The sequence below is a fragment of the Schistocerca piceifrons genome, chromosome 1 (assembly GCF_021461385.2).
Source record: "Schistocerca piceifrons isolate TAMUIC-IGC-003096 chromosome 1, iqSchPice1.1, whole genome shotgun sequence".
Taxonomy (NCBI): Eukaryota; Metazoa; Arthropoda; class Insecta; order Orthoptera; family Acrididae; genus Schistocerca; species Schistocerca piceifrons.
In genome coordinates this window covers 393,715,551-393,739,312 of record NC_060138.1, presented here as the reverse complement: position 1 = coordinate 393,739,312, position 23,762 = coordinate 393,715,551, and the positions used below count along the sequence as shown (strand labels likewise).

The window sequence follows — 23,762 nt, the reverse complement described above, 5'->3', positions numbered from 1 at the left end:
TTCGTGTTTCTATCAAGAATATAACCGATTAAATTACAGTTCTCTGTCCGTTACTGGCCTGTAGCTCATCCTGTTCCCGTCATTAATTAAGTCATTTGTCCTCCCAAATGAATTCTCTGCTGTAGGTAATGTAGTCTGATGTCTCCACGGTCCAGGGAACAGAAGATTAACAGGTGAATTGGTTTTTATCTGGTGGAAGAGCAAATGGTGACAGGCAGAATCTCACATTTACTTCCCGCCAAGCATCTGTAGACTTAGCAACCCGATCTTCACCATGATCTGTTGTCCTCCAGTATCTCCTGACTAAATGGTACTCAAGATCTTCCTTTGTTCGTACGTGATGCAATTTTGAAGTTAGCCACATGTCTTGGTCTCCCATGGTACTTAATATCCTATTATGGTCTTTAGTTGCTGTAAATTCTCAGTTGATGTTAACTAAGTATGGGGTAAAATATATAAATAGGTCATCTTCGAAATATGGATTTCTTACAGGAATACCAAAATATAATTTCGGAAGAATTGGAATCAGCGAGCAACAACCAACAGTTGGGATTCACTGGATGTAACTTTTGGTACAATTCGAAGATTTAGCTTCGATAGACGATCACCAAACTATATCACAACATCCGTACCAGTGCGGTGGTGATGAACATGAATTCTTTGTTTATCAAGACAGCCTCGTGAAAAGTAATCGGTTTTATTTGTGCTTGCTTCGCTGGGGTGGATTCGGCGTACTACGCAGTAAGAGTAGGGTTGCGTGGGTGGACTCTGTGACGTAACCGTGGGGCGGAGTGTTGCGTGGCAGCGGGCGTTCCGCGCCAGTGGACTCGCACTGGCTGGCCCCCCCCCCCCCCCCCCCCCCCCAGCCTGCGTGTGAAGCCTCTCTGCCTGATCCCAACAAAATCCTTCCTCCCGCAGGAAAAACATATTACATGTTTCAATTTTCTCATAAGGATATGTCTGGATGCTTCGACTATAACTTCAGTCAAGAGAATTAAAAAAAAAAAAAAAAAAAAAGCCTTGAGACTGATCTCAGTTGCCAATATACGGATGCTTGTAGGAATAATGGAAGAATACTCGGGAATATAGCATTTCTATCAGGCGGTTAACTTTGATTATTTTTACGCCGCGACTTCCGTTTGATATTGCCGTGAAAGCAGTTACCGAAGAATGCGCCAAGTGATATATTCGAACTTTTGCACGTAGTTAGCCAAACGTACGAGGGTTGACTGAAAAGTAATGCCTCCACCTTCGTAACTCTTCAACAGTTGGCAGCGCTGGTATGCGACAGGTGCTGGCTTCTTCTGTAGCCTCTTCTCCACATCTCCAGTTGGCGGGAAGTCTTAGCATTGAACGGTTGTGTCGTTACAGTGTAAATTATGGAGCCCTATGCAGACGGACGGTCAATACGATTTAAGCAACGTGCAGTCATTGAATTCTTGACAGCAGAAGGTGTCACCCGAAAGGAGATTCATGAGAGAATGAATACTGTGCGTCGTTGGGCGAGTAAGTTTAAAGACGTTGAACATCTGACCTGTGTGAGAAACAAAGAGTTGGACGTCCTGTGTCAGCAACCACCGAGTTTCACAAGCAAAATGTTGACAGATTGATTTAGGACGATCGTCGTATCACTGAGAGAGAAACTGCAATCACAATCGGCATTTCACAAGAACGTGTGGATCACATCATTGCTTTGCTTGGCTATCGGAAGATCTGTGCACGATGGGTACCTCAGATGCTGACTCCTGAAATGAAAGCTCACAGACTTGAAATTTGCCAGGAATTGCTCTCGCATTACGAGAATGAAGGCGCACAATACTCACACAACACAATCACCATAAACTGCTTTCATTCCCTGATGAATCTCCATAGGGGTGACACCTTCTGCTGTCAAGAATTCAGTGACTGCATGTTGTTTAAATAGCATTTACCGGCCGTCTGCGCATGGTTCCATACTTTACACTGTAAGAACATAACCGTTCAATGCAAAGGCTTTCCGCCAACTGAAGCTGTAGAGAAGAGGCTACGGAACAAGCCAGTACCTGCCGTATACCAATGCTGCAAACTCTTGAAGAGTTACGAAGGTGGAGACATTACTTTTCAGTCACCCCTCGTACTTACCTTTCTATACAAGGTGTGATCAAAAAGTAACGGGAATTTTTGTTTTTCTTAAAGACTCCTTATTCATCAACATTAACTTCGTCCCGTTCAAAGTAATCCCCCTCAAATATAAAACACTTGTGCGAGAGCTTTTTCCAATCTTGGAAGCACTTCTGGACTTCAATTTTTTTTTTTTATGTTCCGTTCCTTCAGCGATTCTGTTTTACCTCATTAGTGATGACTAAACGACGTCCTTTCGTGGCCCTCTGCAGCTTCGGAAACAGAAAGAAGTCGTACGGGAGCACGTCCGGCGAATACGGTGGCTGTGGCAAAGTATAGGTTTCGTATCTTGCCAAAAAGTCACGAACAAGCATTGAGGTGTTTGCAGGTGCATTATCGTGATGCAATTTCCACGTGTGGTTTTGCCACAGTTCTGATCGTGTTCTTCGGATTGCTTCACGTAAATGGCGCATAACCTCCATGTAGTATTCCTTATTGACCGTAGGACCATAAGAAAGGAACTCATGATACAGTATCCCATTGTAATCAAAGACAGCATTGGGCAGAACCTTCACATATCATCGAACATGTCGAACTTTGTCGGTATTGGGTCTTCACGCAGTTTCAGCTGGGACGATTGAAACGTTATACCTCTATACTCACATTTCGTCACCTGTTATAAATTTTTAGAAGTTGTGGGCCCTTGTCGGCTTCATTCAGCAATTCCTGAGCGATGTCTCCGCGACGTCGTTTTTGGTCGACATCCAACAATTTCGGAACAAACTTTGCTGTTACACGCTTTGTCCCAAAACATCCGAAAGAATTGCTTTGCATGAGCCAAAGGATATGCTGACATCTTCAGCAACCCCTCTGATGGTGATTCGGCGATTTCCCAGAACCATTTTGTCTACTTCTTCCACATTGTCGTCAGTTAACTGATGTTCTAGGGCGTCGAGGGCGGTCGTCGTCGGGCGGTCGTCGTCTTCTCGACCCTCTTTGAAATGTGTATACCACCGGTAAACTGTTGTCTTAATTATATAATTGCGTAGGCTTCCGCTGCCAGAGTCAGTCGACATAAAAGTTTTCTGGATATTGTACCGCGTCATAATGTATAAAACTACTGCTGCTGGAGAAAAACCAACGTTTCGGCCATGGTTGCAGCGGCCATCATTTGGGTCTAATGGTGATCCAGAAGATGGCCGCTACAGCCGTGGCCGAAACGTTGGTTTTCCTCCAGCAGCAGTAGTTTTATACATTATGACGCGGTACCATACCCAGAAAACTTTTATGTCGACAATTGTCTTACTCATAGCAGATTCGCCAGAAGCCATTGTCAACATTTCGAATGCGTTGCTGAACTTTATTCCATTTTTTAAGCAAAATTTAGAGCAAATTCTTTTACCCGTCTTTTTCGATAGTAAAAATTCGCCGAGCACTCGAAAACACGTGTAACGTTTTCGTCTGTTAACGATAAACATTGAAAACAGCTGAAAATGCAAACGTGCATCAGGGACATTTACACCAACAAAATAAAAAAATAAAACTTCCTGGCATATTAAAACTGTGTGCTCGACCGAGACTCGAACTCGGGACCTTTGCCTTTCGCGGGGAAGTGATCCTCGAAATTAAAAAAAAAATACCCCTTACTTTTTTATCACACCTCTTATATGCAGAAATGTGAAGAGTTCATATATGTAAAATGTGATTTTCCGGCTCAGAAATTTTGAAGACGTCTTTTATACTTCGAGAAGATGGTATATCGTCTAAACTGGTAGTAATAATAATAATGAAAAAGTTACAATACAGCCTGTGCGATGAATTTTTGAAAAAATACATCGTTGTTGGAAGCTTGCAAACAACGATAGTTTTTCTCAGCTTTTGGTAATCAGTTCTTCACATAAAACTGTTCATAATTGGTTTGCAGAATTTCGTCGTAGTCGCGCTTCAAGAAGCGATGAATCTCGTGAAGGTTGACCGGAATCGGTTATTGTTAAGAAGAAATCGATGCTGTGCCCGACAGTTGAAGATCGGCGTGAGGCTTACTATGATATAGAAGCCGCCTTAGGCACATAAAAATATGTGGGGACTGATGACCATAGATGTTAAGTCCCATAGTGCTCAGAGCCATTTTAGAAAGATATGTTCTCTAGGGATTTCGCTCAGTTTGACTGAAGCTTAAAAAGATCCTCTTGTACAATTGGTGGAAGGAAACGTTGAAAAAAGTGGAAATTGAAAATGCAAAATCCGCGGACAACAGTGCTATTAGAGCCAGACGTAGATATACTCATACGATCCTGAAACGAAGCTGCAATCAACTGTGTTGATGTCCGTAGATAAGCTGAAAGCAACAGAATTGGCTGGTTCCCAAGGAAGTTTAAATGAAATAATCATTTGTTTCTTTGGTTAAATTGAACACGCCGCGACCATCGCATTAGGGAATTCAAGAACAGTTAATTCTAAATGGTATATAACAATTTATTCACCATATGTTTTCTGTGACAGTATCAGTTCTCACAGCCACGTGAAACAACTGATTATTTGACGGGGGAAAAGCATTGAATTAATGTGTCATTGCTCTTATTCACGTCGTTTATTGTGTAATGATTTCTTTTTGCTGCCTGATCTAAAACAAACAAAAATACTTGCACACTAATTTTCATCACCTTAAGAAGCTGTTGAATTCTTTGAAAACTATTTGTGAAATACTTACTTCATAGTGGAAAAAATGTTCCCACAGTTGATTGGAACTCGTGCAAAATTTTGACAACGATGAAATGGATGGTATGAAATTTTTTTCTGTCGTATTATTTGCATTAACTTGAAAGGCGGCGCTGGTGCAATCGTGCCATTATGAGTGTGATTGTAATGTAGAATGTGTTTCGTGCGCTTGGGATGACAACTTCTGTGATGCGGAGGCTGAGGATGACAAGGCAGCGTTGCTGCGCCATGACGCGACACGCGAAGTGAAAGTCGCGGCGTGCTGTACCGGAGGGCAGCGCCAGCCAGCGCTGCAGGGGAGCAAGGCTCCGTGGACCACGAGCGTCACGACGCCGACCCGACGCCTCTGCCGCCAGTTACGGTCTTCTTCTGCTGATTGCGAAGCCCTGCTCGCTGAGAAGGCGATGCGAAGCGACAGCCCCGCCGGCGATAGCGAAGCGCGGCCAAGGTCGAGCAGTTGTGTGGAACGATATCAAACGGAGCAGCAGTGGCAGACAATGGTGGGTGATTCACCAGACCGTCTTCTCCTTCCTCCGTGCCTTATTTCCCTTGACTCCTCGGTTCGGCACTTCTATCTATACTTGATAAGAAGTTGTGAATGTATTAGCGCCGTTTTCAGTTCAGTTTTAAGGTCCTTAATTAACCCTTGTCTTCGGTGGGCGTCCCGGCTCTTGCCGTATAGTTAGATTCACGGCTCAGATCCTGTCCTTACCAACGTGGGTTATTCTCTTGATGCTTTTCATCTACATTGGCTACCTTAAACGAGCCTCAGTTGTCCTCATTTCTTACTCTCGCCTTTTAGGATCACTCTTTTAGACTAGCGTAGCAGCATCCTTTTTTTTCTGTAACCTGAAGGTTTTTTGTCTGATTTCCGCATAGCACAACATCCCGATCCGTACATTATCTGGTCGCTCGCTATTATCTATTTCCTTCGATTTCGATAGGCATTTTTGCATCGCAGATCACTTCTGTTACTCTCATTTCAACTTCCCAGTCTTTATAAAGTTTTCTACAATTTAATGTGTGAAAGTTGCAGATGTCGTTGCCGATCCGAAGCACTCGAACCGATCAGTACGTTTATAAGGGCATTGTTTAGATGTAGTTGGGATTTAGAACTGGTTGCCGTTCTTGAGAAGCTGCGATGCAAATACAACAGTTTGACCCTACTTACTGTATGTTCTGTACATTATAGTGTCGTGCACCAAACACAAAAATCGTCTTGAATATCCATGCCGCTGTTAGAAATACGTCGTTACTGTATAAAATTTTCCACGGAATTGGTGTGATATAATTCACGGCCAGATTGAGTAGCAGCGGATTGAAAGCAGATACCCAACTTTTACCTTGATATCTTCGTTGACGCCGCGGGGCGTAGAATATTTGTCTTGATGTGCTCATACATGTGCTTGAAAATATAGGTGTCGTATTACAGGACTCTTCACTTGCAAAGAGCCGGCTTCTTGTGCGCTTGGCACTTGGTCGAAAACCTTTTCGTCGTCCCTAAAACCAATATTGAGTTCTCTCTTGAGACCTTTGAACTTTTACTTCAGGATTTTATCAGTATTACTAGCGCCTGGAGTGCCTACTCCACCGGGAAGACCACATTGGTAACGCGTAGTTTTTGTTGGTTTTAAAATCATTCATTGAACTTACATGGTTAGATTATACACTATGTGATCAAAAGTATCCGGACACGCTCAAAAACATAAGTTTTTCATATTAGGTGCATTGTGCTTCCACCTACTGTCAAGTACTCCATATCGGCGACCTCAGTAGTCATTAGACATCGTGAGAGAGCAGAACAAGGCGCTCCGCGCAACTCAAGGAATTCGAACGTGGTCAGGTGATTGGGTGTCATACGCCTGTACGCGAGATTTCCACACTCCTAAACATCCTTATGTCCACTGTTTCCGATGTCATAGTGAAGTGGAAACATGAAGGGACACGTAAAACGCAAAAGCGTGCAGGCCGACCTTCTCTGTTGACCGACAGCGACCGCCAACAGTTGAAGAGGGTTGTAATGTGTAATAGGCAGACATCTATCCAGACCATCAGACAGGAATTCCAAACTACATCAGGATCAACTGCAAGTACAATGACAATTAGGCAGGAGATGAGAAAACTTGGATTTCATGGTCGAGCGGCTGCTCATAAGCCACATATCACCCTGGTAAATGCCAAACGACTCCTCACTTGGTGTAAGGAGCGTAAACGTTGGATGATTGAACGTTGGAAAAACGTTGTGTGAAGTGACGAATTACGGGACACAATGTTGCGATCCGATGGCAGGGTGTGGATATGGCGAATGCCCGGTGAACGTCATTGAAGAGCAATTTGGGGATGGCGATTGCATCTTCCAACACGATCGAGCACTTGTTCATAATGTACGGCCTGTGGCGGATTGGTTACACTACAATAACATCCCTGTAATGGACTGGCCTGCACAGAGTCCTAATATGAATCCAGTAGAACACCTTTGGGATGTTTTGGAACGCCGACTTCGTGCCAGGCCTCACAGACCTCTCATTCGACTCCGTGAAGAATGGGCTGCCATTCCCCAAGAAACCTTCCAGCATCTGATTGAACGTATGCCTGCGAGAGTAAGCTGTCATAAAAGCTAAGGGTGGGCCAACACCATATTGAATTCCAGCATTACCGATGAAGAGCGCCACGAACTTGTAAGTCATTTTCAGCCAGGTGTCCGGATACTTTTGATCACAGTGTACCTATAAGCTTAAACACCTTGAAGTCCATACAGTACGGGAACTTCACTTTAAATGACTAAAAGTTATTTTTAAATTGTTGTTAGCGTGGACTGGTTTCCGCCCACAAGCAAATCTTTAGCGACGTACTGCCGCATTTCTTCTTGTCTAGATTCTTGTCTTATGATTGGTGAAAATTGCGCCTTTTACCTTTTCTGGATGCTGTTTTAATGTTTTACACTCAAGATGATCTAAAGATTGCACAAAACTCAGGAATACTATTTTTTTTTTAAATATATCCTATGCAGGCGGATCCAAGTTTCAGTCATAAGAAATAAAGTTCCTGAGGTCTGATTTTTCCGCAGTTTCGACGTTCTGAGCCAGCTGGTATGTATCGTAAGTGCACATGGCTGCTACTTTTGAGAGTAGACGGAAAGGGAAGTACTGATGTCCACTGACGTTTCAGGCAGTGTCCTTGTAGACGTTGACTAATTTAAACGTTAGCGTCTAGATGCTGCTTATGAACGAAAGAGTTTCATTCCCACTTTGCACAAGTCGTTATTTAACAACTTCCCGGGATAATTGATTCCATTCTCAGTCCGATTAAACAAATGTACTGCGCCATCACACTCCGTTTTAAGTGAATATTTCTGAATCTTGCAAAATGTTTACTTTTTAAGGACGTTTCATTTTCATTGGAGAGGACACATGCTACCTTGTCTTCCATTCTGAACTTCAAAATTTCTCTCCCTCAAACACTGACAAAATGCCTGGTTGATTTTAATAAGTATGAGGCGATCACGCGATTCTTGACATGTGAACGATGCTACTACGTCACTAAACAAATAAAAGGAACAGCGTAAGTCTAAATGAAAACTGACCTCTTTTGTTAGTCTGGTTTTGAATCAGTCGCAAAACAGGAGCAAGTACCGGGTTCAACACTTCACTAGCGATGACAAGACATAAAGAATATCAGTTGTCCGTAGCTCCTCTTCCGTAATAGCTGAATGGATTGTCGCAACAATGATGTTAGTTTACAACAGGCCCCCTAGCGATGGTGCAGCGTGCATCGATGGCTCACACTACCCATTCGCGCTGATGACAATAAGAATTTCCCACGATTGTCTTGCAACATTATAAAAGAAGACTGAATTTCAAAATTGTGCAGAAATGTGGCTGGTATGCTGGAGGGTGGGGTTCCAGTTCTCTTAGGTACCATTAACTTTTTCTTACTTCTTTATCGAAATGACTGTGATTGTTATTTTTATTCAGTTAATCTATATAAATAAATCATGTTATTTCTAATCCTGTGCCCCATCATTTTAACCGTCGTATTAACTTTTTTATTTTCTCTGATTTTTATTTCCTAATATTCGTTTTTATTTGGAATCTTTGTTCATGTGATTATAATTATCATTATTTATCTGTCGCAATACTCTGTTTAAATGTTTAAAAACAGCGATCTGTCAGTTAAAAAACAAAAGTCGAAATATATTAAGTGTGTATTAATGTCGTAAATATATTTTTCATTACAAGATGTACAGTTTTTTACGGCAATCGTCGTACAAACATTCAAAACATGAATTTTTCTTGTAGCATGGACAAAAATAATCCAGGTGAAGAGTTGAATGAAAGAAGATTTTATAAATTAAACAAATGAGTAATAGAAGTAACGACTGCAATATCATGGGCGAAAATATAAAATGGCGAAGAGGACGAAATTAAATCTTCGGAAGTACATAAAAATCATCAAAATCACATGGACAACGATTCAAACTGAAAAAAGAGTAAGCGAAATTAAAAATAAGAGCAATTAAAGCTAATATGATGATTAAAATGATGCAACGAAAAAATACGTAAATTTATGCCACTTAATTGAAGAAAAAAATGATCATGGTCATTTCTATAAAGAAGAAATTAAAAAATGGTATCGGACGGGAACCGTACTAACAACTTTCAGCATACCAGTCAAGTAATTTAACCGCTACGCTATGACTTCATTAAGACATTCGTCCTTATTTTCAAGCCGCTGGTGGATAACTAGAAATTATTTTTATCGATTACCCGCAAAAGAGGACCCACCACCATATTGGGGTTTCAAGAAATGGATCACACCCTTGGGGACGCCATGTCGTCAGTGTGCGTGCCTTTGATCTCTGGCAAAGTTTATTAGTGTTAAAAATGTCGTGTTGCACCCAGGTTCGGTCTCCACATTAAACTTTAGGTCCCATAGCTGGCTTAGCTAGTCACTTCGTAGTTCGGAAGAAGGCAAAAGCCGTATCACCAACAAAAGTAAGATGCCTAATATAGCACTGCAGTAACAACCAACCTTCCGCCGATATTTGGTGATATCAACCTTTCCGTTAGGCTGTCGTATATTGGCCGTACTCGGTTCTTTCGGCTGGAATGGCCTGCAGGCGTTCGCCGAGGGCGTTAACCCTTGTAAAACACAATCGCGCCTTGCTCGGCGGGATCCCTTTTTGTGGCGCGCGGCGGCCGGCAGCGCTGCCTTTCTGGGAGAAGTGTCGGCGCTATCTGGCATCGCGTCGCCCGTGATTAAGGTCTCCGGAGCCCGCACAGAGCCGGTATTCACGTTCCGCTGCGGTCGGCCGGCCATTTTCACCACTACTGTCCGCCATTATTAATGATGAACGGCCCGACCACCGCACTTCCGCCGCCAGCGCAAATGCAGTATTATTCCAGCAGCCCGCAGCTCCGAGGCTATGCCCTTGCTATCGCTCAGGTCCTGGCTAGCATTGAATCGCTACTCCTGCCCGATAAAGAATATCCGTTGCGTTCAAAATCCCCAATACTTTAACGGATGTGTTCTATGGGAAGCGAGAACCGCTGTTCAGTTTAGAACCGTCCTGATTTACGTATTTTATTTTAGAATCCGGCTGCTAGATGTATCCGTTGCGACAACCACGCCGACGGTATACATAGAACATAATTTATGACAATAGAAATTCGGGCGTGTATCTGCGTTCATGTCAACGATGAATGCGTCTGTTGCACTGTTGCAGTTACGTTCATCAAATACCACAACGCAAAATAGGCCAACGCGAGTAGGACTCGATAACTCAGGGTTCCATACAAACTCAGTTATGTTTATAGACAGTTCATCCACTCCGAGAGTCGAATATCTCGACCAATCTGCCTGTTATCTACATTGATACTGGCAAGACATCGGTCCCAGGGCTTCTAAGATTTTCGAGAATATTTTAATGTCAATAATATAAATGTGACATAAGTCATGCAGGAGGCATGCGACCATTGTTATAATAATCAGCAGTTCTAGTCTGCGAATGTTTATTTTACATACAATTTGAAACGCCGTGTCTACGTGCAGAAATCGCTCCTGGATATCTGGTGGTGAATAAATTCCGAAACGCGCCATATGAGCAATAAAATTATTCCTTGCCTTATGTTTGACTTATACCATTGCGCTCCAGTCAACCTGAATGCAGAGCTACTGACTGTTTTAATTTCAGGTTTGACCTCGGATAACAAATGGGGGGGGGGGGGGGTTGGGTTGTTTGGGGGAGGAGACCAGACAGCGAGGTCATCGGTCTCATCGGATTAGGGGCGGTGCCCTTTCAAAGGAACCATCCCGGCATTTGCCTGGAGCGATGTAGGGAAATCACGGAAAACCTAAATCAGGATGGCCGGACGCGGGATTGAACCGTCGTCCTCCCGAATGCGAGTCCAGTGTGGATAACAAATGACAAAAGAAATACTTTTGCCTGTGAATAATTAAAGATTTACTACTACCGGTTTTTTCCATTTATTGTACTGTAAAACCCTCATTTTTGTCAAATTTCATGATTCTAGGCCAGCGGAAAGTACCGTGTGGGATTTGATGTGAGAGTCTGCGACTGTTAAAATACGACATAAATGGCCGTATCTTTTGATTGCATTGACTTAGAACCTTGAATTTTGTACACTGCCAAGGACCCTTATGCTTTAGTATATGACATAAATTTCAACGTGTTACGCGTACCCTTCCTGAGAAAAAGGGTTTTTAACAGTGACGGACAACATAGCGACCCTATAAGGGTTCCGTTTTTGCCGATTGAGACACTGAACGCTAAAAAGGCCTTATACACACATTAAGCCTAAGATAACTGTTACATCTACTCTTTCTGCGCATTTGTTATGGTCTCAAGTGAAGGCAGTGTTAATTTCACGTTCATGACAATGTTCAAGTTGATGGTTTCTTAGGTATGTCACTTACCGTAACAGTGTGACCTTATGTTGTGACTATTGCGTAGAAACTATTGTCGTAGAAACTTCAAATTATTCCCAGTTGCAAGTCGAATTTTACCTTCTAAAGCTTCTTTCCAATATAGTGTTTGTTAAAACGCCCCCAGTACGCATGTGCTGTTGCTCGCTTGTGATGTCGGCGTTATACAAAGTTATGAAGTGTGAGAAACACTTGCTCATAAACAACGTTCGTGTGGGAAGAAGAGATAAGTATCTCGTGTTCCCTATTCACGTCGTCCGGAGTCCGACAAGGGGCACTGTGTGCAGCCATACATATCTCTGACATTTAAGGCTTGTCGTCGCATATGCTGTTTTATGGATACCTCATGCAAATAGGCAGCAGGCGCATAGAGCGCAGAGTAGTGCGCAAGTCATTGGAACGGCATGTTACCGGCGAACAAATAATGGGATCAGTTGCAGATCGTTTGCGCTGAAAGAACGCAGAGGAAGATTTCGTCACGTAATACGAAGCAGCCGGAATTTCTCACATTTACAGCTGGAGCTGTGCGGAGAGCGGTAGTGGTCCCTCCCTCCCTCCCTCTCCCCTCCCTCCCCCCACCCTCCCTCCGCCCCTCCAGTAAACCACAACTAGGTTACATAATGTCTACATTCAATTGACTAGCAAGAATTTTTTCTTCTACATCATATATAGCACTTAACATAACATGAGTATGTCGAAACATTGTTTTCAGCAACCGGTTATATGCAAGGTCCGAATAGGTTGTTATATCTTTAACATAGTGTAGCTTTACGACAAACGAGATAAATAACTATAGTTTTCTAAAAAAAAGTAAACGACGGAATTTGGATGGCGATTGAAGAGAGTGAAGTGCTGTAACTCTTCTTAACGTTTTCACTCATCTTTTCACAACAGTTAAACGGGAATGCCGTGATAGTGAGACCAAAGTCTACCGTAATGCCGCAGTTCCAGCCCCATCTTCGCTGTGCCAGCGTAATTCGATTTCATCTGTATCACATTTCTAGGATACCCTTGCGTTACACGCAACTGTAAATATTAAAAAGAAATACACTTCTCTTTTCAGTCGCTATCAAATGAAGATAAAGTACCTGTATGTATTTCGTTTCATTGAAATAATAAACCGTAGGAGCTGCAACATCTCGATGGGTAAGGAAATTAGTCCCAGTGTTAAAGTGAATTCCGTTTTGTATATTATGACCTAATCAAAAACCATGTTTCGATATCACCAAAATTTTATCATATTTTTGACAGACGTCCGAAGTAGTAGATAAAAGCGAGAGGCAACAAAACTTCTAAATAACGTTTCGTTATAGAACAGAGTTGTTGTGAAGAAAGCAAATTTTTAATCTGTGGTTTTTACATAATTATGGAAATGATCATATTTGTCATAAACAAATACTACCAGTGAAGTGGTTCCAGAATTGACAAGTTACAGCAAGTTCTAATATTCCAAAACGATGACCGAAAGTCAAGAAAAGAATGATTGAATCGATCTCGAAGTAACAATATCGTGTGTGTGTGTAACCTGTCAGTAAATCAGACGATATTTATATTTAGCATAAACCTTTCCATTCACATCAAATGGCGAAAGTTTGTTTTAAGTACTTGGTACAGTTCGGTCTGCCGCCTGATACTTGTGCTGTCATATTAATAGCGGGAGAAGACAAATGCTACTAGCGAATAAAACACTAAGACGTGACACGTCAGGGGACGAATCCGATCTGTTAATAACACATTTGAATAACGAAGCCGACTGCCTACCGCAGTGGGAGTCGAATGCAGATATGCGAGCACTGTTAACTAAACGACTTTCCGCTCTGTTTGAGAAAGACGACTCGCGAGAGACCGGCATTTTGGAAAGCGCGGCTTTTCCGCGTAGTTGGCGGGTGAACGCGGCATTGTCTGGAAATTGGAGACTGCGACCCGGTTAGAGTGCGGACCGGCCCGGTTCTGCGCCGATGGCCGCGCTGTGACTGCGTCTTGTCATGGGATGCTGTTCACTCTTACCCCTCTTTCCCGCTCAGCTGCGCGCATTCCGTCTACCTGCCTTTTTATTCTGCCACCATGCGTTCTTAGCGTCGCCGAGTACTGTACAGCTCTCGTGAGCGTTACGGGATCCTCCCCAATCTGACTGGGTATCGTAGCTTGGTATTGTTTGATAAACAGCTCCATTGACGACATGGCGACGTTTACGAAGTTCGTTGTTCCTGCAGTTTTAGTGGCATGACAATCGTACAAGGACTTGGTACGTGTTAGACTCTACGTCGGCTTTCATTATATTCAAATTATTAAACAGTTCTCCCAAACGTTTTGTGACAAAATTGTACATTGGCATAGAATCCTAAATGGAATACTTTCAGCCGAAGAACTAATGGCCGTAAATGAATATTTTTGACGAGAAACTGGCCATTTCAAGTCATAGGAAGTTGAATTTGGTTCTTAACAAAGAATCGTTCGCACAAAAAAAGTAATTGAGGATATGGTAGTTGGATCGAGTGGGAAAAGATTTATCAATAAGCACTCATCAGCGTGTCCGTGAAATTGAGACTTCGAAGACCGCAGTGCGAAGAATACTCGTGGAACAATAATTAGACTCTTGTTATGAAGAACGTGTGCCGCGCGCGATTAGCCGAGCGGTTTAAGGCGCTGCAGTCATGGACTGTGCGGCTGGTCCCGGCGGAGGTTGGAGTCCTCCCTCGGGCATGGATGTGTGTGTTTGTCCTTAGGATAATTTACCTTAAGTAGTGTGTAAGCTTAGCGACTGATGACGTTAGCAGTTAAGTCCCATAAGATTTCACACACATTTGAACATTTTTTTTGAAGAACTAAGTAAGCCAAATGATTTTGAATTAAGAGTTCAGCTGTGTCATTAATAACCCAATTATTGTTTGCAGATTAGGCCGTTTTGAACCGTGATGGCCTCATCAGTCGCCTCAATAACTATGGCTGAAGTGATAAGTATTGAAAATCCGTGCACCTTGTTAGTTTTAAAGATCACTAGCAACGTTTCTCTACCAACTTGTGGACTCCCATTTTGAAAGATCAGTAGATAGGTCGCAGCCACTCCGCTCTAATGGTGTTCATTCGAGATGTGCTGCCACAATTGGATCCAATCCCGACTCATCACAATATCATTATCATGTCTGCCCTAACTTAGAATGGCCGATAGGCTTTCCTCCTAATTGCTTCCTTGTTGTACACCTTCTCGAGGTGCATGTGCTGTTGCTGTTCTGTGACGCATACGCTCCTAATCTCTTTCACCTTGTTCCCTCTGATAACAAGGAATCTTTCCGTGTACTACGGCATCGATATTCCTATGTTCCGTCTTGTAAAACTGATACTGCAATGCTTTTGACATTCCATTGGCAGCTTCCATCCTTCGGCGTCTTGACCAGTCCTGCTTAGGTTCAAGCTACCCAGTCTGTCCCGTATATACATTTGGCAATTGGAGAGAGCTGTTGTCCATCTTTTTGTTTTGTGTAGATGGACGGGGTGAGGATCATAACGAGTAATGATGCTTCGTGAACTCAAATGTGAGTTCGTCGAGAAAATACGTCGTCCTTTTCGCGGAGCCCTATTGAGAAAATTTAGATAATCAGCATTTCAACCTGACTGCAGAACGGTTTTACCACAGTTCGTTTTTCTTTCGCTCTTATTGCGAGTGGAACAGGAAAGGAAATGACTAATAATGGTACAAGGTATCTTCCGCCGTGGTCCATGTGGTGACTTGCGCAGTGTATATGTGACGTAGCTGTAGATGTAAGGAAGTGCACCATTGTACTATCGTAGGGAGAACACAGTCATCCATGACGGACTGTCGTGCGTGCGAAATTGATTGATGTGGCATGTGCAAGAATGTCAGTCCTTCTGGTCATCAAGGGCTGTGTGGACAAGTGAGCAGTTTCACTGGCTCGTCACTGGCAGCAGTTTGAGTACCAACAGGTGGCTAAAGCGATATCTTTCTCTGTGCTGAATTCCGCCGGTCCGATGACAAGGCTGCGCGGCCTTTAAATGTCAGGGCGCGCGATCGGAGCTGCGCGTTGCGGGTCTCCACGGCTCGGCGTCACGCCCCGCAGGCCCGGCTGGCCTTTCACGTTCTGATGCCGGGGCGGATAGGCAGCAGCCCGCCGCGTAGCGCTTGCAGCCGCAGCTGCATCCCGGCGCGCCGATCTGTCTCGGCTGTCACCCATTGTTCGCTGCGATCCACTTTCTGTGGCGCGGGTGGCGCCCGCCGCACACGAGATGATGGCCACATTGTGTGTGGGAGGGGCACGCCCGGCCGCTTAGGGCACCAGACCGCTGCGCTCAACTGCTTTGTCTCCGACCGCCCCGCGTCAAGCCGAGCGCGGTTTCGTCATTCTGGAGTGGGCGGTGCGCGCGCCGCCAATATGGTTGCTGAGTCATCGCCAGGACGTTAGTCTGACTGATCGAGGACACGCCACTCGTCTTCTGCCACATACATCTGTACTGTACTGCCTTGCCCTCCCCTCGCTGTCGACAAGGTTTCGAACACCACCCCGGTTCTGTCTACCTTCTATTCTCGGTCGTGGATCATTCGGTCTGCGTTTACAATCAACAGTCCAGAGCTGATCGACCGGCATAACGCGTAAGTCCACTAGGCTCCACACAGTGATGTCAGTCGTAGCTGGATTCAGCTCGCGCGCCGAGTTAACGATCGCTAGATGGTACACCAGTCAGCCTTGGCTTGACTACTGTCACCATTTGGACAGCAGCCAGGACCCCCCCCCCCTCTCCGCCCCTTCTTTCTACTAAACAGTTTAAAATATGAAAATTTCCTGAATAAATTCACGATCGACAGAGTATACTATGAAAACACGTCAAGCATTGTACGACAGTGCAAAGTTTTTATGTCGGGTTAAGGGGGTCATTATTCACACCTACCCATTTTTCACGTTGGACATATAAAGCAAGCTCCCACTCATTGATTTCACATAACCATAACTCCTGTAAGTATACTTATCTTCTCGTAATCGCTTTGTCCAGGATTGCAGGTTCATGGGTACGTATAATTCAGAATGTCATTTTTGTTCGTTGTTGTTTTATCATTAGGCTCAGCACAAAATACAAACATGCCTCTGTCGCAATTCAATGTGACCGTCAACAGCGTTGACAGTTTACTATTACGTACGAAATGGCTCTGAGCACCATGCGACTTAACTACTGAGATCATCAGTACCCTAGAACTTAGAACTATTTAAACCTAACCAAACTAAGGACATCACACAGTTCCATGCCCGAGGCAGGATTCGAACCTGCGACCGTAGCGGTCGCTCGGTTCCAGACTGTAGCGCCTAGAACCGCTCGGCCACTCCGGCCGTCACTATTACGTACAAAGTCAGCTCAATCTGTGTTGCTCCTTTCACCTTCCTGACAAATCTTCCTCAGGTAACAGTGGCATCTGACGTCATTCGTATGGCGTCAGCCATATACTACGGCAGAATTACATAATATTTTGTTTTTAAATCAAAGTATCGTTCTTGATATTTAAAATTGCGCCGAGGGCCAGTTATCAGTATGATTCGGTGGATCAAAATAGAATCGAAGATGTGGTCTGTGAACAGTGATAAGGAACTTCTGGTGAGAAACATGATAATGTGCTTACTTCATATTAGTTGATAGTTCCACGATGTACTGAAAAATGGCACCTTTATCTCATATTTCGCGTTATCGCTATTGCCAAATTTGTCAGGATGTGTGCATGTAAGCAGTGGTAAGTTCCAAAAACATCGTTGCCAGCATTAGTAACGCATCTGGTGTTCGTGTAAGGAAAAAGATTTTCAGCTTTTGTACAAATTTGGGAATGATTTGGAGTATATTTCCCCCCCCCCCCCCCCCCCCCCCGAAAAAAACAATATTATGTCACTTAGAACGAGAGTTTGATACGACTTCTAGTAAATTTTGGGGATAACTTCTGAACAGAAAACCTGATTTGAAAACTTGTATCATATGATAAGATGTGATAAAGTAGATGCAAGTAAAAGACCGCTAATTTCAAGCAGTTTAGTGTGTGTTATTTTACAGCAGAATAAGCTTTTATTGCGCCCGACATTCTAGCTTTTGATGAACAAAAACCTTCGATCGATTAGACGGCCGCGCCGTCTGGGGCGTCTTGTCACAGTTCGCGCGGCTCCGCCCGACGGGGGTTCGAGTCCTCCCTCGGGCATGTGTGTGTGTGTGTGTGTGTGTGTGTGTGTGTGTGTGTGTGTGTGTGTGTGTGTGTGTGTGTGTTTCCTTAGCGTAAGTTAGTTTTAAGTTAGATTAAGTAGTGTGTAAGCCTAGAGACCGATGACCTCGGCAGTTTGGTCTCATGGGAACTTGCCACCACTAATCAGAAGTACGAAGCCATGCAAGTTATTCTGAAGGAATCTGTCCCATTGTTGTTTTGATTTGTTCCGTAGTGGTTTACGCCTCTCCATTATTGTGAACCGGATTTGGAATTCGATCCCGGATATCTGGAATACGGAAGATCAGTGGAGGGAGTGACAGGCTGGAACTGTGAGACGGCTACGAGGCGTCGCCATATGGCGGAGGTGATGGGGACAGAGATTCGGTCCGTCAGATAGCTTTAATGTGGCTGACGCTGTAGTTTGCAGCGCCGCGATGTGAGACGGGTGTAACAGCGGCGCTCTTTCCTGTTGTTTCAGGACTCGGGTGCCGGCGGCTCGCTGGACGAGGAAGACGGCGCCCGGGGTTCCAACGCCACCAACACACCTACCCGCAGGTCAGTCTGAGCACCACACCACTGGGCCGTTCGTCTCACTCTCCGCAGCCAGTCCACTGCCGCTTAAGTAAATGTTATTTCCATGCTAGCCTATCCCGTGCGAGCCTCTTCACCTCTGCATAACTGCCTGCAACCAACAGCCGTGTGAACCTGCTTACTGTAGTCAGACCTGTGACTCCCTGTACAGTTATTACCTTTCACTACCGAATTAACTATTTCCTGGTTCCTCTTAACATTTGCTGTCCCTCTAAGTAAAATTGTGTGATAAACATCTTTTTTCTCGTATTCGATTCAGTACCTCTTCATAAGTAGCTCGATCTGCCATCTAATCAACAGCATTCTTCTGTGGCACCACATTTGAGAAGCTTGTATTTTGTATATTGATTATCGCCCACGTTTAAGTATCATTTTTCAGTGCAACGTACAACAGGGCGATGTTCTTGATTTCCTTTGACATTGTTGTCACCCCCGGACAATTCAACTTTTTTCTAAGGACATGTGGGACTGTAACACCCACATGGTATACGTGTTGAACCACTAGGAACCATTGAAAATCATTCGACGAAGTTTGTACATGCTCTGAAGAAGGAAAGGCTGTTTATGCTTTCATCCCTCCTCTTCCGCGCCCTCCTGTGGCATGTGAACGAGGGGAGGGAGGTTCCGATATTGACACGTACTTGAAAAGAATAGCGAAAGGTTCCTCTAAGACACCCGTTCGGCAATATCCTCGGTGCCATCTGTGCACCTTTGTTGGGCACTTTAAATATCCGTCCCTGTGTGGAGACACGCATTCACGGATTCCTAGGCGCTCGTGGGAAAGGCAGCCCTTTCCATATCCCTCAGATTTTGCATGAGTCCGACAAGTGCTGGTCCAGTGGCGTAGCTTCAGTCATCTGCTTTGTTATGCGCAATTAAATTATTTCTCAGTTACAGGTGGCACCACCACTAGCACAAATGACAGCCTGATATCGGCAACTTTAGCTGCGCGTCAAGGAATTGAAATAGGTCTAGGGGATGTTAATAGATATGTTTTGTGACCCAAGAACCAATTCCTCTACTTTTTCTGGCTGAGAGTTCCTACAATTTAGATTTCGACCCATGGTTTCCCAAGTATGTTCAATTGGGTTTAAGTCAGGGCTGCTGGGAGGTCACTGCATTACTGGGATGCCCACTGCATTGAGACGATCTTGGCCGACCTGTGTCATGTGAGGTTGAACATTATCCTGCATCAGTGGAAGAACGGTCCAAATGCTGAAGCCTCCCACTTGCTGTCAGACTCTCCTGTCTCATCTCAGTTGCGCTTGGTGTTCGTCGGAGGAAGTTGCATGACAATGAGGGGTGTTTTCCTGTTTAACTTGATGCCTCTCCAAATCATGACAGATCGACCCACAAATGAGGGGTGTGGAAGAAATTAAATTTGTATGATTCCTCACCTCTGATGGTAAACACGGATCCTGCCGTCATGGCCCTCCTTGAAGAGATATGACTGATCTTTGAAGAATACTTAATGCCAACGCTCCATACCCTCACTGCATGTGTTAATTGGCACCTGGCCACACGATGTGTATGGGTCAACTTTGGCACCTTCATTGACTTGCACAGATGAGTGCACATTTTCCACAACCATCTCCAAACTGTCTGCATTGGCACTATTTGACTAGTAGCAGCAGCATGGTGATAGGTTAGAGTATATTTTGTCCATTGGGCTGCCTGCCGACCAGTAGCACCATCGTCCCACAGTGTAGTGCAGTGGCAATGGCCTCGACTTGGACGGCGCGTGATAAGATCAGTCTGCGTGTTACTGCAATGTGTGACATGCCTAGCATATTTCCTTGTATCACTGTGACCTGCCATCTCCAGGCAGATCAACGGCTTGGCTAATCTCAGTGAAGGACAGCTGTCTCCATATCATAATTCTGTAAAACAAAAATAAACGTTCCACCTCTTATGTGCTGAACGAGCCAGAGCCTAAGGCAAACATAGTTATTTATGGAACCCTTACCACGCTCGGAAAACGCTGATAAAAACAGGAGTAGGAAACGCTCCTCACTGTGCAAGAGCTGCCTGCGGGTTGATTTGCTTCTGCGTTGAAACTAAACAGCTGAATGGTGCTATGTCATTGCACTAATCCTGGCTGGCGAAATTTGAGGGGTGTCGACAGGATTGCCTAGTCCGCCGGGACCTAGGAAACTGTGAAAGGGCATTTTTGTACATGGCCATTTTTAAAGTGCTCAACAAAGATGCGAAGGGGGCATCGAGGGTATTGCTGAGCTGGGGTGTATTAGACTGACCCTTTGCCGTTTTATTCACGCTTGTATCGAAGTCACACTCCTCCTGCATACACGCCACAGAAGGATACGGAAAAGGAGGTGTGAGAAAGCATACATACCCTTTTATGCTTCGAATCGCATTTAATTTTCGCTGAATGATTTTGAACGGTGCTTAGTTGTTCTAGTCTGTATATCAAAGCATCACTATGTCCTTCGAGAACGGAGAGAACGGTTAAATCTTTTGGAAAGTGCAAAGGTCGTCAGTAAAATCGTCCTGTTGCACATCGCAGTGCAGAATGTCGTTTTGGACTGCGAAATGTCTGAAAATGAATGTTCCAAAGGGAGGGATGGTTTCATTCATGCGGTTTATGCCATCAGCTGGGTCTTTTTCTCCTCGTTTCTGAATGGTGGTGTGTCTGTAATGTTGTCCTTAGCCACCCATGACACCAATGAGAGAACTTCGTGATTTCAACTCTGAGCGTCGAGGGTCTGACCTCCCGTCGCACAGACATCAAAAGAACGAGTGAGCTGTGAGTAACGGAACGCGTGACGACCTTCACGTGATACGACACGCCCACGGCGGCGTTGGGCGGAATTGTCCTGAAGTGTGCTGCCAGTGTGTCTTCATTAACACACCGTATGTCTCACATGAACTTCTGAACTGCAGCCTTTTTTTTCTTATACCTTGCTGTTTGAAGTGTTGCCGAGCCTGAAGGTAATGTCGCACGACACCACGCTTGTGACACTGGGAGAAAATGGCTAGTTAAAAAAAATGACCCTATAATATTGTTGCACAGTTTAGTTTTCAGACGCGACATTACACATCCGAGGCCTGGCAACCCATGTGAAAAGGTATCACTGAGGTGCTGTTTGTGATTTGTTTTTACTCACATGTTCATGTCATGATTTCAGCAGCTGCAATACACAGGAACATTTGCTTAGCCAGTGGCTCGGTGTTAGGGACTTGTCACTTAGTATACATAATTTTTGCATTTGTTGGCGTTTCATTGGTGTATCTGCTAAAACACAGCCTGCTTGTGAACATAGCATAAATTCGTTGCCGATTGATGTAGCATATTACGTAGTTAACTGAGTTCTTTTGGAAAAGCCAAATTTACTTAATTGTTTTCAATTATTTTTCTCTCCTAACATTTTCCATCAGCCAGCTTCAAAAACAAAGACGGGAAACATCTAATTCATGGCCCAAGTGTTTGTATTTCGGTTTCCTGAATAACGTATTTCGTTTAAAGCGATAAGAAAAGAAGTGGCCTTTTTTTTTTTTGCGTACTGGTTGTGTGCCGTGTGCACTGATATTGAAATTTGTTTAGTTCGTCCATGACACTTTGCTGAAGTGCCATTAGCTACGTTCTGTTAAATAATTCGGACATAATTTTTTTGTCGTTTTCTACTAAGTATTTTTTCGGATAGCCAACCCTTGTTAACAGTGGTGTGAAAATAAACATGTGCTAGAAGGAAAAATCTGCTCAACAATTATACCTTTGTGGTATGTGAAACTTCGCGAGAATGTTCGATGTTTGCGGCGGATAATGCCTAATCCACCAGCGTCGTGACTATGGCGACATTCCTACATTCTACTATCCACTTTTCACAGGATCCGATCTGACACAGTTGAATTTCTCACGTGACCGGCGCCACGCGTATTGAGTGAGCGCCTCTTTGCGTGAGCGGGGCTGGGAATCCTTTCACAACGATGATGTCATACCATTCAAACGGGTGTAGTCTGTGAAACGCCTGGCTCGTGAGAAACGAAGTTACCAAATGCATTGCCTGCAATCTACGGTTGGCTGTCACCATGTGGAAAGTTTTCAGAATTAATTGAGAAAGATCGCCGGTGCCACTTAGACTCATTGCATTGTCCAAACTAATACGCGTGGCACAATACCTATATTCGAGGTATTTAGTTTTGCCAGTGTGCATGTCCAGCAGTACGCAGCCCTTTTTGTGCGGGTTCACTGGATCTCGACCAATAAGATATGCTTTGGCGAAAGCGCCTTCTTCAGCTCCGAATGGGTATCTGTACTTCACCCGGCTCTTAGCAGAAAATGGCAGCGCGGAATAATATCACTTCGTGCTTAGGTTCATTGAAAAGAATCATTTCAAAATAACAATTGTGGGTTTTGGCAGACACCAACTACGATAAAACATTATTGTGGGTTTCGGCAGACACCAACTACGATTAAACTGAAACAAATCACTGAATGGTAACACTTTGCATCCCTACAGTATCATGAAGGCGTTAAGGCGCTGCCGCTGTCAAAGATACGATGCCTCGCAAAGCTATGCTACACAAACAGGGTGTTCAGTAATTCATTGGGAGTTTCACGTAATAAATCAGTCCACATTACTTTATGCTGGTAAGAGAGCTTGGAGTTTAATGATGACAACATTATCTCTGATAATTGTAGTGCTGCGCTCACTGAAGCCTGGAATTACAGCGTTGAGTTATAGCACTGTCGACGAAGTATATTCTTTGGAATTTACTGTTTGACTTATTCAGGCAGTTTCTATATAACTTTTACTGCCGTATTTCGTGGTTCGGCGAGGCAGTATCCTACAATATTCGAAGTCTCTCATTCAGAACTAGATCCTTCACTTCCACACGTCCCTCCATATGTTTTGAGTCATTTATTTAAAATGTCCGCCCCCGGTAGCTGAGCGGTCAACGCGACAGAATGTCAATCCTAATGGCCCGGGTTCGATTCCCGGCTGGGTAGGAGATTTTCTCCGCTCAGGGACTGGTTGTTGTGTTGTCCTAATCATCATCTTTTCATCCCCATCGACGCGCAAGTCGTCGAAGTGGCGTCAAATCGAAAGGCTTGCACCCGGCGAACTGTCTACCCGACGGGAGGCCGTAGTCACACGACATTTTTATTTATTTCTTTAAAATTGTCAACTAAATTTTGTAAAAAAATAGCAACAGCTTTCTTTAAAAAAGCATATATGTGACCTCTTTAGCATCTGCTTCT

The 23,762-nt window shown here is 44.1% G+C and overlaps 1 protein-coding gene across 2 annotated transcripts in view; it reads left to right on the top strand.

Annotated features, from left to right (window-relative positions):
• The window catches only part of LOC124787195 (flocculation protein FLO11), a 628,869-nt gene that overhangs the window by 283,416 nt on the left and 321,691 nt on the right, over positions 1-23,762 (top strand). For both annotated transcript variants that reach the window (XM_047254321.1, XM_047254320.1), the window contains exon 2: positions 18,429-18,505. In XM_047254321.1, coding sequence (XP_047110277.1) covers positions 18,429-18,505 — 77 coding nt within the window. The remainder of the gene's footprint in view (positions 1-18,428; positions 18,506-23,762) is intronic.